At 36.0% G+C, this 13,976-nt stretch overlaps 1 protein-coding gene across 1 annotated transcript; it reads left to right on the forward strand.

The window, feature by feature from the left end:
• The first annotated feature begins 213 nt into the window (after positions 1-213).
• Positions 214-1,105, forward strand: LOC6031523 (iron-sulfur cluster co-chaperone protein HscB). Its single transcript, XM_001842260.2, has 2 exons — positions 214-517; positions 579-1,105. The coding sequence occupies exons 1-2, from the start codon at positions 347-349 to the stop codon at positions 1,077-1,079; spliced, it is 672 nt and encodes a 223-aa protein (XP_001842312.2). The 5' UTR covers positions 214-346; the 3' UTR covers positions 1,080-1,105.
• Positions 1,106-13,976: the final 12,871 nt, after the last annotated feature.

Genomic DNA, 13,976 nt, shown 5'->3' on the forward strand with positions numbered 1-13,976 from the left:
ATGGGGCTGAACGAAATCGATGAAAAAATGGTGATGTTGATGCCAATGCCAGTTTCTACGACTTTTAACATTTAACAGAAATTTGCTATGATTTGGGTCATTCCTATGATGCGTAGAAAGTATTATATTTTCTTGATTTTTTATTAAAATAACGAAAAATAAACTGTAAAAAAGCTGTAAATCAGAACTTTAAAATGAGTAAATTATACTGTTCATTTGAACCATTCTACAAAAATGTATATCAACGCTGAATCAGCTGTTTTGTGCGATGTTTTTTTCCCTTCTCTGTTGTGATGTAAGTTATTTTTGTTGTGGTGCATTAACGGGAATTTAAAGAGCCGGCAGGATGCTACGATCACGGATTGCAAACATGGCGCACCAGCTGTCCCGGAACCAGTGGAATGCAAGAGCCTACTGTTCAACTACTGGCGTTTGCTGGAGTTGCAACAAGCCTCTGTTGAAGACGGATAAATTTTTCTGCGCCTCCTGCGGTTCGCTGCAAAAAGTTGAACAAGAGGTATCATTTGTATACTTCTTCAAAAATGGCTTTTATTCACTAAAATAAATCAAACTTTCAGAACTACTTCCAATTACTTGACATGCCTTGTTCCTTCGACCTGAACCCCACCAAATTAACATCAAACTTCCGGCAGCTGCAAGCGGTACTGCATCCGGATAAGTTTAGCCAGCGGCCGGAAGCGGAAAAAAATTACTCGCTAGAGTGGAGTTCACTTGTGAACAAGGCGTACAAGACCCTGAACGTGCCCATCGAACGCGGAAAGTATCTTCTGCAGCAGAGTGGAGTGGAGATCGCGGAAGACAACACCAGCGTGGACGGGGATTTTTTGCTGGATATGATGGAACGGAACGAATCGGTGGAGGAAGCCGAAAGCGTGGCTGAGCTGGATGAACTCGCCGTAAGCTTGAAAACGGATATCGACCGGTTGTACGGGGAGTTGCAGGAGCACTTTGTAAAAAACAGTTTAGATGAGGCCAAGAGGACGCTGGTTCGGTTAAAATATTTGCTTAATATAGAAAGCGTAGTAAAAGAAAAACTGTTAAAAATAAAGCTGCAATAAAAATATGTTTTTTTTTAAATAATTAATTGGTTGTTAATCTTTCTTGGTCATTAACTGCGGTGCATGCCTCAAGAGAGATTTGGATTTTTCGACTTGAGCGACTTATTAAATATCTTCAAAAATCAACTAAACCAGTTGGGCCCGACCTGACATCATAGAAAAACTTCTAAAATCCGTTCTAAAATCCGTTAATATTTTCGCTTAATTATTTTGTTTAGTTAATTCTCCGATTCAATCCCTCGTTTGAATTTGTATCCATCTTGAACAGATTTATCTTGCAGGCCAAGGATTGATACCTAAGAGCATGCAATGGCACTGATCTTGTTGCGTGCTCTTCGGTTGAAGTCCAGGTAAGGAACATCCTGGAAGGACGCAACTAACTACATCCGTAGTTCTGTTAGATCATCCGAATTATCTTGATCAGAACAGTATAGCTCTGGTTCCTTGCAAGTGTCCTATTTTCTTACCTCCACGTTGGCTTGGTTTTCATGATGACCTAGCTGGTGGCCTGTGGAAACGGATCGTAAACCCAAAGAGTATTGATATTATTATTTCCCTTCTTTCTGGTAAACCTTTGATCACCGCGGGTCAGAGTCGAGACGGCTGAAAGAAAGGGGCGCGGCAATGTGGGAAAGGGACGTATTTTGTGATTGTAGACGGTATTGTTTTGATTCGCAGTATGTTGAGTCAACTGCTGCTGAATATCGCACAACGGGGTTTCTCTTCTCTTCATTCTCAGCTACCACCTATCTCATTTTTTTTTGCTCTACTGATTGTCACTTCTTCACTGATTCTTCTATTTAATATCCATAATTTGATTTTAATTTTACTCACTTTTGATTACCTTATCTCTCAAAGCTTTTCCACTCTTTTTTATCAATTGATACTGTTGTAACAAACTTTGTTCTTTTTTTTCCTTAAAAATATAATTTTCCTTAATGTACTAGTAATATCAAGTCTATTTATCATCTGCCTAATCTTTTTGATTTTATTGCGAATTTATTTATTTGAATAATTCTTTAACTGTCCTATAAATTATCATTACTATAATCTAAGCTTGTTTTGTATCTCTATTTAATAAGTATTGTCTTGTTTTACATCTAATACATCCAGCTTCTCATTTTTATTCTTTAAAATACGCTCATCATTCTCTTACTATTGATTCTTGATTTTTATTAAATATATTCTCTTTTACTGTCTATTGTTTTCAATCTTCACCCTTTTTTCAAACAAGTGAGGTTTGAGCCCTTACTCAATTTACGGAATGGTTAAAGGATTAACACAAATATTACTATTGTACTTTTGCTATATTCTTTCAATAAAATGCTTAGGACCAAAAATTGTAACAAAACACCGCGTCAAAAGAAATAGCAACATATAAACACGACTCAACACTAGGAAAGATTCCGGGGAAAACAATACACAGAAAATAACAACTAGTTTTTAAATTCAAACTAAAAATAAAATAGTTTTTGCTTAATGAAAATTGGCAGGCATAATATAAATGGTTAGGCGCTTATACTTACATCAAAACCTACGTAATGTACCACCCCCGGCCGAGTTAAAATGCGTAACCGGAAAAGAAGGTGTGCATGCCTGGCACGAACACTCAAAGCGTGTTCTAGCGTCTTACTCGTACTGACTCAGGGCAGTGCGTGTTCGTCGGGAACCTAGCGCATAAGATCGGTCAAGGCCCGTTGTCACACTGAAAATTGCGAATTGCGAATCTTGAACAGATTTATCTTGGTAGTTTTATTTTATTTATTTTTTCAGCCGCTAACCGCCAGAAACCGAACTCCTTAAAAGGTCTACGCCGATGGAGTTCTGGAGCCAGCCGCATTAACTTTGTCGTTACATTTATGTTTAATTTTCAATGAAATGTACAGTATGGACCATAAAAAATGCGATATGTGCATTTTTTCACAGAAAAAGTGGTGCCGAAAGCATCGTTAGAAGACCCTCTTAAATACGCCCAATCAACGAAGTTTTTTTTTTAAATTTGTTAAAATTGGTAATTTGTGTGAAAAATGCCATTTTGGTTATTATTTTGTGTGATTCTGTCAACATAAATCAATAACTTAAAACCGTTGTCGATGGCACAAAAGCATGCCCAGCGGCTCTATATTGTTAAAAGTCACATCAGAGCATCTGTTAGTATCAATTACCATCATTAGTAGCAATTGTTTTTTTTTTCGTTGAAACATTGCAGGCTCCAAAAAATCCCAAAAAATGATGCATTTTCAGAATCGGGATATTTTTGAAAAGTTCACTATTTTACTAAAACTGGTAAATAGATTGCGTAAAATTCGGTGGAACTAACTCTTACAACTTTAAAAAACAGTAACCTTGAAGGCTGTATACTTTTCAGTCCATAAAAATACCAAATAGGGCTATCCAGATCGACCAACATGAAAAAAGTATGTTTTTCTTTATATGGCCTGGGCGTAGAGCAAATTGGAAAATTATAAATTTAAATGAGCTGTAACTTATTTTATGCTAAGAGAATGGTTTAAATGGCATTGATTGTTTGTTTAGAACCTATTTAGCATGCACACGTGCTTCATACATCAAAAATAGTAAAAATAGTCCCGATTTTCACCTAATAACAATGTCGCATTTTTTTTATGGGCCATACTGTAGTCTACTTAATATGTATTGCACATTGAAAAGAAACAATTAACTGGCTTTTTCTGTAAAAAAAACATTCACGAAGACACCATATCGACGTCGTTGTGCTATCATGTCGCACCCGCCATTTTGACGTTCCGAGAAAAACGCGTTTTAATGTTTGACCTTGAATAAACAAAAACGAAAGCAGGCAATGTAAACAATAAAAAAACACGTTTTGTTTGGCTGACCATTCTGTGCATTGTCCCGAAGTTTGGTTGAAGTTGGTTGCTGGAGTCCCGAGTCATAATTAAAAATGTTTACGGTAGTCTAACTTGTACGTGCGTCAAACGCATCCTGACCTGAAATCCCTTTGCCCTTTGTCGCACTTACATCAATTTTCAGGGAGTGACAAGATAGCACGACAGGATTGAAACATCTTTTACACCTATGTAGAGTGACAAAAATTTTCGGAGCTTTTTTGGTTTTCATTGAATATCTCAGGATTGAAATCGAATTTTGGGGATCTGTGAAGGTCAAAAGATGAGGCATTGTGAGCTGCACAAAATGGCGTTCTTAACTCAATTTGGCCCAAAATGCACGTACGACAAGTTAGCACGATGGCGACGATATGTTAAGGTTTTTTTTGCCGGTCGGCTCAAAGAAGCAACATAACAGGCGCAGTATCGAGAGCCGGTAACATGGAGTTAAACTTTAGCAACTGTCATGATGAACTTTACAGAAGCTTGACAGAAAGTTTAACTCCATGTTGCACTTTTAATTTCTCGATTACGACCCTCGTACAGCGCCGAAATAAGCCCTTTGTTTCTCTGTGTGTTTTTTGTTATTGTTTGACCGGTGCCCGTGCTGTCGCTTGGCGATCGATCAAAAGAGGGCAATTCTCTACGAAATATATTTGCTGTATTTTTTAATCCAGCTGAAACTTTTTTGGTGCCTTTGGTATGCCCAAAGAAGCCATTTTGCATCATTAGTTTGTCCATATAAATTTCCGTACAAATTTGACAGCTGTCCATACAAAAATGATGTATGAAAATTCAAAAAATCTGTATCTTTTGAAGGAATTTTTTGATCGATGTGGTGTCTTCGACAAAATTGTAGGTATGGATAAGGACTACAGTGAAAAAATGATACACGGTAAAAAAATTGGTGATTTCAAATTAAACTTTTTGTCACTAAAACTTGATTTGCAACACTATTTTTATTTTTTTCAGTTTTTGATATGATATGTCCTTTCAAATGCCAACTTTTCAGAAATTTCTGGGTTGTGCAAACAATCTTTGACCGAGTTATAATGTTTTAAATCAATACTGATTAAAAAAAATGAAATATTGGTCGCACAAAATTTTCAACTCCATTTTTCGATGTAAAATCAAATTTGCAAACAAAAAAAAACTGAAGTGAAATTTTCATAAAATGCACCGTTTTCAAGTTATAGCCATTTTTAGGTAACTTTTTTGAAAATAGTCGCAGTTTTCCATTTTTTTAAACTAGTGCACATGTTTGTCCACCTTTCAAAAAAAAAAAAAAAAATGAAGAGCTGAGAAAATTCTCTATATTTTGCTTTTTTGAACTTGATGCGACCTTTAGTTGCTGAGATATTGCCATGCAAAGGCTAAAAAAGCAGGAAAATAGATGTTTTCTAAGTCTCACTCAAACAACCCACCATTTTCTAACGTCGATATCTCAGAAACTAATGGTCCGATTTACAATGTTAAAATATGAAACATTCGTTTCATATTTGGCGTAATATTGAAAGTTTGGCTCTTTTGAAATGTTAGTCTTGATTTTATAATTTTTAAAATATTGTTTTCGAAAAGATCGGAAAATTTTACGAATTTCTAAGTTTCTAAGATATCGACGTTAGAAAATGGTGGGTTGTTTGGGTGAGACTTAGAAAACATTTATTTTCCTGCTTTTTTAGCCTTTGCATGGCAATATCTCAGCAACTAATTTTCGATTTTTTGGAAAAAAATGATTAAAAAATTCATAACTCGGTCAAAGATTTTTTGCACAACCTGGAAATTTCAAAAAATAAAAACAAAATAAAAATAGCGTTTTTTTTTGCAAATCAAATTTAGTGACAAAAAGTTAAATTTGAAATCACCATTTTTTTACCGTGTATCTTTTTTTAGTGTAATCCTTATCCATACCTACAACTTTGCAGAAGACACCAAATCGGTCAAAAAATTCATTCAAAAGATACAGATTTTTGAATTATACATCATTTTTGTATGGACAGCTGTAAACTTGTATGGAAATTTATATGGACAAACTAATGATGCAAAAAAGATCGATTAAGTAGAGAACTGCTCTTATAGGACCTTTTTTCAAAAAAGTCTGGATTTGATGCTATATATGTAACAAATCCAGCCATTTCAAGAAGCTGAACGTCTCTTAATTGATTATCCTCTTAACATACCTAAAGAGTCCAAGTTAGAGATCCTAATTAGGGAGACTGGTCGAAGTGAATTTGACGTACCCAAACAGACACGAGTTTGACGTATCCAAACGAGCATTTGCCTTTACGCGTAGCAAAACTTATCAGTGTTGCCAAGCTCAAAACATACGTTGCCAGATCGATTTAGCAAGCTTAGACCAGTCTCCCTATTTAGGGTCTCTAGTCCACGTAACATATTTTTTGTCGCAACTGAACGCGTTTTGAACTGTCGCAAGGATAATAATAATCCTGTAAAGTAACAATTTGCAATTTGCCGCCCGTCAGCTCGGCTTTCTCGGCCAGTTTGCGCCAGTAACTATCTACTACCGGGATTTCATATGCAAGAACCACTAACCAGCCAGCAGTGTCCCAAGCTTAGTCCCAAACAGGGGTAATCCCAAGTGTATTAAGCGAGAAACCGTCTCTTTCGCGTATCTGATCCTGATGGTTAACGTGAAAAGTACTCGACGACAATGCCGGGAGTTAATCGCTGTGCTACATTATAAAGCCTAATTAAATTCTTTTTGATGTGCTCAATAATGGAAACGCCACATTGTTGGACAAAATGCTCGTATCACCAACGAGTTTCTTTTCATAATGACATACATTTAGTGCTTTTGTGCAAAGTGATGATAACATGGCTTGTGTGGCAATTATGTTATATATAGCCTTATAATAGGTAATTTCAGAGTCAAATGAATGATTTTTTAAAACAATGTGCTTGGAAAAAATATTTACAGACACTCATGATCTGGACCGGTCATAACATTAGTTTTAAACCTCGTGATAAACAGTGCATCATCCCATAAAACAGCAAATTCTAATACATTGCTGAGTTATGTTCTCGCGTGGAAAGCATACGCTGGTAATAATACTACTGACGTTTGCTCGTTCATTACATTAAATTAAATTAGCATTAAATGCTTTACAAAGTTTTGTGCAAAGGCGCAAAAAAGGCCAAGATTTGCGAGCCTCCCGGTTTGGGCCTAGGATTTATGCACATCTCTCGCCTCCACGGGGCTCCAGATTAAAATTTATGTGCGACCATAGCTTATAGCGTTATGCTCTACGGTACTACCTACTACGGTATGCCGACCGGAAGAAGGAAGCCCACGTGATTTCACAGGGCCACCCGGAACGCAGTCATTGGGCGGCGAGCAAAGTTCAGCCTCCAAATCGTTTATCTGCTGCCCATCTTTGCCGTATCACGTGGTAGAACAAGGGGGTTGTGATACCGTCTTTGTTAGATAGTTTGTAAACTGTACTGTTCATTTAATTATGTTTTGGTAAAAAAACAGGCCGTTGCAATTGTTTTTCAAAGTTTATGTCCCCCCTCTTTTAAAGAACCTGTATTAAAATAGGAGGGAGAAAATAAAAAAGAACCCAGTCGACCTGGGTTCGATTTTTCGAGACAAGATTTGTCTGATCACGCCTTCCGTCGGACGGGGAAGTAAATGTTGGGTTAGGTCGATAGCTCAGTCCAGGTGTCGGAGTCGTCTCGCTTGATACTGTCTCGATGGAGTCGCTGGTAGGCAGTTGGATTCACAATCCTAAGGTCATCAATTCGAATCACGGGGTGGATGGAAGCTTAGGTGTAAAAAGAGGTTTGCAATTGCCTCAACAAACAAGCCTTCGGACACCTAGTAGGAATCGCGCAATCGAGAACGCTTAAAGCAATGCTGTAGAGCGAATGATTTGATTTTGTGTTCCATGCAAGTGTTGAAATTATGGCTTGTTATTTCAACATTTATATTTTTTTATTTTTTTGCCCTCCCCCTCGACCCCGGCAAAAGCCGAGGGACAAAAACTTTGAAACATATTTGAATCGGCCTAAAAAAACTTTTATATTTATACTAAAAAAGTCAATTAAATATTTAAGAAGGACGAAACATTTTGTAAAATATATTGAATTTCTGAATGTAGTTATAACTATAAGTTACCATTGCGCCTTCAACTTTCTTGAAATTTCTCGACTTCAACTTCAGGACCTCAAAAGCCACATATTTTTCATTCTTGCTAACAAAACTTTTAAATGATCGATAGCAGTACTTTCTACTTTTGGCGAACATTAAATTGGTTCCACTTTGACAGTTCAAAATTGAGGCCGTTTTGCGAACCACTATTCAGCACCCAGCTTAGAATGACCCAAAAACTACTCTAAAATGATTTAAACATTTTAAATCCAAGATGGTGGCCATAATGGCGGTGCTGAAATACTGAAAAAATATTTTTTTATTTAAAGGGCAATCAAATATTAAAATTTGTCTAAAAAAGGGTCGCATAACTCAAATTTTATGCTAAAGGTAAGAAAATTATAAAATATAAAAAAACAACATTTTTGGTCCCTTACAAACCTTCGGATAATCGAAACTTCGGATAATCGAGGCTTCGGATAATCGAGTCTGGACTGTAATCGTTTTTATTGTGTAATAATATTTATGCAAAAAGATACCTTTGACAAAACAGTGTGTCATATTTGCCATTTTTTATCCCCCTAAACATCTTGCAGATCCTTTTCCTTCTGGATTCGATTGCTTAGTAAAGCGAAGGTAGTGTCCGCTTTGTAAAAGCGGGCCCAATACTCTTCATGGGTCATGGGAAAAAATCTTTACCTTAAACTTCTTGTGCGCAGGTTTATAAATTTAGAAAACAATCAAACGGTGATCTTTGAAATTTGTTTATTTTTGATCATTTAACCAAAATTGTTACAAGACAGAAATGTTTCTGTGAAATAAACAATGCTGTGAAATATTAATTTAATTTCTGCGACCAATATAATATTAACATTTCCGAACGGTACCATCAACCTCATGCCACATAGAGGTACCATTTAGTGCTGTTGAGAAAATTTATTACATCTTCACCTAAACCAGCAGGTTTATTACCTTGGCGCTCGAGATGACGCTAAGTTTCGCATGTGTGTATGTGTGTGTGTGTGTGAAGAATATCGCCCAAAGCGCCAAGAATCAAGAAACTTGGAATCGTGGGAACGGGTTCCACTTCCACGTGCCCCGTATGCCACGAGCCACCCCAAAAAGGTTACAGGATAATGGCTTCTTGGAAATGAAGTACTATATCTGCCAGGATATGTCATATTTCGTGACGGCGAAAGAACAAATCCTATGATTGGACAACTTCTGTCCCAAAGCAGAGGCAGGTGCGCCCGTGCGGGAATTACGCGGGGATTAGATTGAAACTTAATAACTGGAGAAATTTTACCTTGTTCATAACTCACTCGTTGATTTCAACTCGCGGAACGAACGGAATCATTCGGATGTCGACTGGGATGTAGTGTAGGACAGGTTAAGCTCTCCGACTTCAGCTGAGCGTTTGTAATCCAATTAATTTATGTTCAATCAGTGCTTGCCGGGTGAAGGTGGAGATAATTCGATGTCAGAGTATCTTATGTCGGAGCATTTCTAGTGATTAGTAGGGTATTGGGGGGAAACTGCTATAATTAAGGTTGTAATCGGCTAGTTATGTAAGCATTATAGGAACTGTCGAAAATAGTTTAAAGTTTACACATGCTTGAAAAAACAACGTTTGTTCACGAATGCACTTTGAAAAATATTTGAAAAGTGCCCCAGCTTTCAAGCTTGTTCGAGTTACACACTGCTAGAGCTGGGATGATCCTCTCGTTTATGCTTGGTAGGAATCAAGACCGACAAATTGGATTGTGGAGCTACAGCTGCACGTATCATAGTTTTCTTTCATGTTGGTGTATTAACTAGAAAGGATGAAGTAATTTGCGTTCTCGTTTTATGAACGCTGCCCCGCTGGAAAATGAGATTCAAAGCAGCTGAACAAATACAGTCTAGTGCTAATGTAGGGAAAAGGTATCTTTTTCCATCGGGAATCTAATTTCGCCTCATTGGCACTTCGATGTTCGGTTACAATCTCGGTTACAATAGTAATTGAGCAAGCAAGTTTCCAAGATTTTTTTAAAAGAATGTGTTTATATAGTGAGAATTGGCAAAATGGGAGTAATAAGTACATACTACTTAACCTACCTATTATATGTGATTCTTCCCTGTAGCATGTTTGTCTTACAGTAGATGTGTGATATTGCAGGGAAAACGAAGATTATTTTTAAACATCGCTTTGAAATGAAATAATGGCAGATAATACCAGATTATATTCAAAATAAAAATCAAATATAGGTTAGGGTAGTCATCAATGAGACATTTTTGGTTTTCAACAACCATTTTTCTAATTTTTTTCATCAGCATGTTATAATGAGCTTTTTGTTGCATTTTCTTTCTTTTAGTGTGTTCTAACATTGACCAAAATATGAGATCGATCCGACATCTATAGACAGAGTTATTCAACTGTCTCATTGTAGACGCACTTGGCAGGAACAATGAGACAGCTGGGGAACAATGAGACTGCTGGGGAACAATGAGACACTCTACGAAAATCAATACTTTTCTAGTAAAACATCATGTTTTCGTATTGTTCCGTTACAGGTGACTTGCCTTGAACATTTTAGAGCAATTTTACCAACACGAAACTTTAATCAACAAAAGTTATACTAAAAAGTATTTGTAAAATCCATATATTTATACCAAATAACTTTGTATGTTTGATTAAATGAAGTTAAAACTCTTTAAATATGCCAAAAATCACTTTCAATTCATGTTTTGAAAGATTTCCTTAGGTTTTGAAAAGTTTGATGAAGAAAAATCAAAGTGTCTCATTGTTACCCATGGGCTAAAATGAGTGGGGAACAATGAGACAGCCCTGGATTCTGGGTATATTCTAAATTTTGGTCAAATCTAATGAAAGGACATTGTAGCCCAACTCAATCCCTATAGAACGTCGACAGAAATTTGAAGAAATATTAGTTTTGGTGTAAATGGCAGCCTATGAGCGAAAAAGTATTTTTTGTCCATAATTTACTCTTACACCCCAGAATCAAACATTTATGAATAACTTTTCAAGGGAGCGTCCATAACCAAAGCCACTATTATAGCAGACAGATACACCCTTCTCCCAAATATGAGCCTGATTGGTTGAAACTATGACTTGTGAGAGCCATTTTATCATTGTTCCCCGTGTCTCATTAATGACTACTCTACCCTATCAAAGTTCTCGATTGCGAGATTCCTGCTCGAAACTAAGTGTCCGAAGGCTTGATTGTTGAGGCAATTGCTTACCTCTTTTTATACCTTAGCTTTCATCCACCCCGGGATTCGAACTGACGACCTTTGGGTTGTTAGTCCAACTGCCTACCAATGATTCCATCGAGGCAGGACCCAGGGAGACGACTCCTACACCTGGACTGAGCTATCGACCTAACCGTTTAGGTAAGACCGGGGCCAACATTTACTTCTCCATCCGTCGGAAGGCGTGGTCAGACAAATCTCGTCTCGAAAAATGCCACCGGGACCGTCTTGGATCGAACTCAAGCCGACTGGGTGAGAGGCAACCACGCTTACCCCTACACCACGGTCCCGGATACCAGATTATATTATAAAATGCTTATACTAAATGCTCGGAGTCCTTAAGATTAACAAAAATACAATATATCAGATTCCACAATAAAGATGGTGGTTTTCAGTTGATTAAACTTTAGTTTCATTACAATTCAAAAGTTTTTTGAAAAAATATTGTTTTGCCCCCTGATTTTAAGGCCGACTTTAAAGAAAGACTTTGAAACAAATTTGCAACGACCTAATATAAATAAAGTTATTTGTTGGTAAATCTTGGGTAAATCACCATTACTCGAGTGTTCCACCCCAAAATAGTTATCCTTGACTTATTTAGAAAAGAATTTGGATTGAATATATAGTACTATATTTACTTGGTTTAAAACAGGGGTGCCCAACCTTGTGGCTCTGCGGTCCAGATCTGATTTTTCTGAAACAGTGGCGGGACGGAACTAATATTTGATAAAAGTTGAAAACTGCGAACTATTTTCAGTATGAATAATTTTCTTTTTAAAACTTAAAAAAAAGATTACTGAAAAGTTGTTCTGGAAAAATTCATTAGTTTTTGATTACTTATTTATTTAAAAAAAATGGAAATAGAAAAAAACTTCAATTTTTTGTGAGCAAAGTTAAAACTGAAAAAAAATGAATATAGAGCAATTCTAGCTCAAATCAGGAATTTTTCTGGTACTTTTGTACCCGACTCTCTCCGATTTCAATGAAACTTTATAGACATGTTACCCTAGACCTATATAAGTCATTTTTGTGTATATGGAGCCAATAGTTCTTGAAAACAACATTTGAGAAGGGTGTAAGGTATTTAAATATTTTTGTATTGTGCAATTCAAAAATTACTGTATCTCGAAGCATTTGCATCGTATCAAAAAGTGGTCAAACACAAACTTGTAGGAAATTGGACGAGCTTTCTGAAAAAAATACACTGAAACAAAAATACAGGCCACTTATATGAGATTTTTTGATTTTTAAGTCTAAAGCTTAAATTTAAAGGTGATGTCACGATTTTTTTCGTTCAAAATTTTTAAGGAAATAGCATAAGATGTTACCAAAAGACTGACGAAAAATGCAGGATGGTATGTCTCTCCTAAAACAATACAAAAATCATTTACTAAAACTGTTTTTTTTTTAAAGTGGTCTAAACGTCGAAATTTTCAAAAACCGATAGTGGGAATCGATTCCCCAGACAATTTTGCATAAAAGTCTCCATATTGACCATTGTCCTATGTAAAGAAGGGAAGATACAGCGGCTTTAAAAATAAAAATGTTGAAAAAAATGGGGTTTTTGGTGGTTTTGGCAATTTCTATGTGACAGACTTGGTTTTTCAGTCTGGTAAATATTTTTACCGGAAAGCTCGTCCAATTTCCTTCCCATAAGTTTGTGTTTGACAGCATTTCAATTGGATGTAAGGGCTTACAGATATAAGCTTAATTACATTGCTAATAACTGAAAATAGAATGTTTTTTTTCAGTGCGGTAGAAACCTGGATAGTAAATTAGCTTATATATGTAAGCTCTTACATCCAATTGAAATGCTGTCAAAGACAAACTTATGGGAAATTGGACGAGCTTTCCGGTAAAAATATTTACCAGACTGAAAAACCAAGTCTGTCAGATAGAAATTGCCAAAAACCACCAAAAACCCATTTTTTCAACATTTTTATTTTTAAAGCCGCCGTATCTTCCCAAGAATTGGACATAGGACAATGGTCAATATGGAGACTTTTATTTAAATTGTTTGGGGAATCGATTCCCACTACCGGTTTTTGAAAATTTCGACGTTCAGACCACTTTTCAAAAAAAAAGTTTTAGTAAATGATTTTTGTATTTTTTTTAGGAGAGACATACCATCCTGCATTTTTCGTCAGTCTATTGGTAACATCTTAGGCTATTTCCTCAAAAATTTTGAACGAAAAAAATCGTGACATCACCTTTAAATTTAAGTTTTAGACATAAAAATCAAAAAATCTCATATAAGTGGCCTGTACTTTTGTTTCAGTGTATTTTTTTACCACTTTTTGATACAACGCAACTGCTTCGAGATACAGTAATTTTTAAATTGCAAAATACAAAAATATTTAAATACCTTACATCCTTCTCAAATGTTGTTTTCGAGAACTATTGGCTCCATATTCACAAAAATTGCTTATATAAGTCTAGGATAACATGTCTACAAAGATTCATTGAAATCGGAGAGGGTCGGGTACAAAAGTACCAGAAACATTCCTGATTTGAGCTGGAATTGCTCTATAGTGTCTTTTGTACATTTTTAGACAACAATCCAGGTTTTTTTTACTTACTATTTTACGAAATTGATAATTTTGTTTTCTTGCACAATTTTTCCGTTTAAAAATATTGATTTAGAATTTATAACAATTAAATTCAAAC

This window comes from Culex quinquefasciatus, chromosome 2, assembly GCF_015732765.1.
Source record: "Culex quinquefasciatus strain JHB chromosome 2, VPISU_Cqui_1.0_pri_paternal, whole genome shotgun sequence".
Lineage (NCBI taxonomy): Eukaryota > Metazoa > Arthropoda > Insecta > Diptera > Culicidae > Culex > Culex quinquefasciatus.

Coding starts and splice junctions, on each gene's coding strand:
- LOC6031523 (XM_001842260.2), top strand. CDS start 347: ATGCTACGATCACGGATTGCAAACATGGCGCACCAGCTGTCCCGGAAC. Junction 518..578: donor TGCAAAAAGTTGAACAAGAG/GTATCATTTGTA, acceptor TCAAACTTTCAG/AACTACTTCCAATTACTTGA.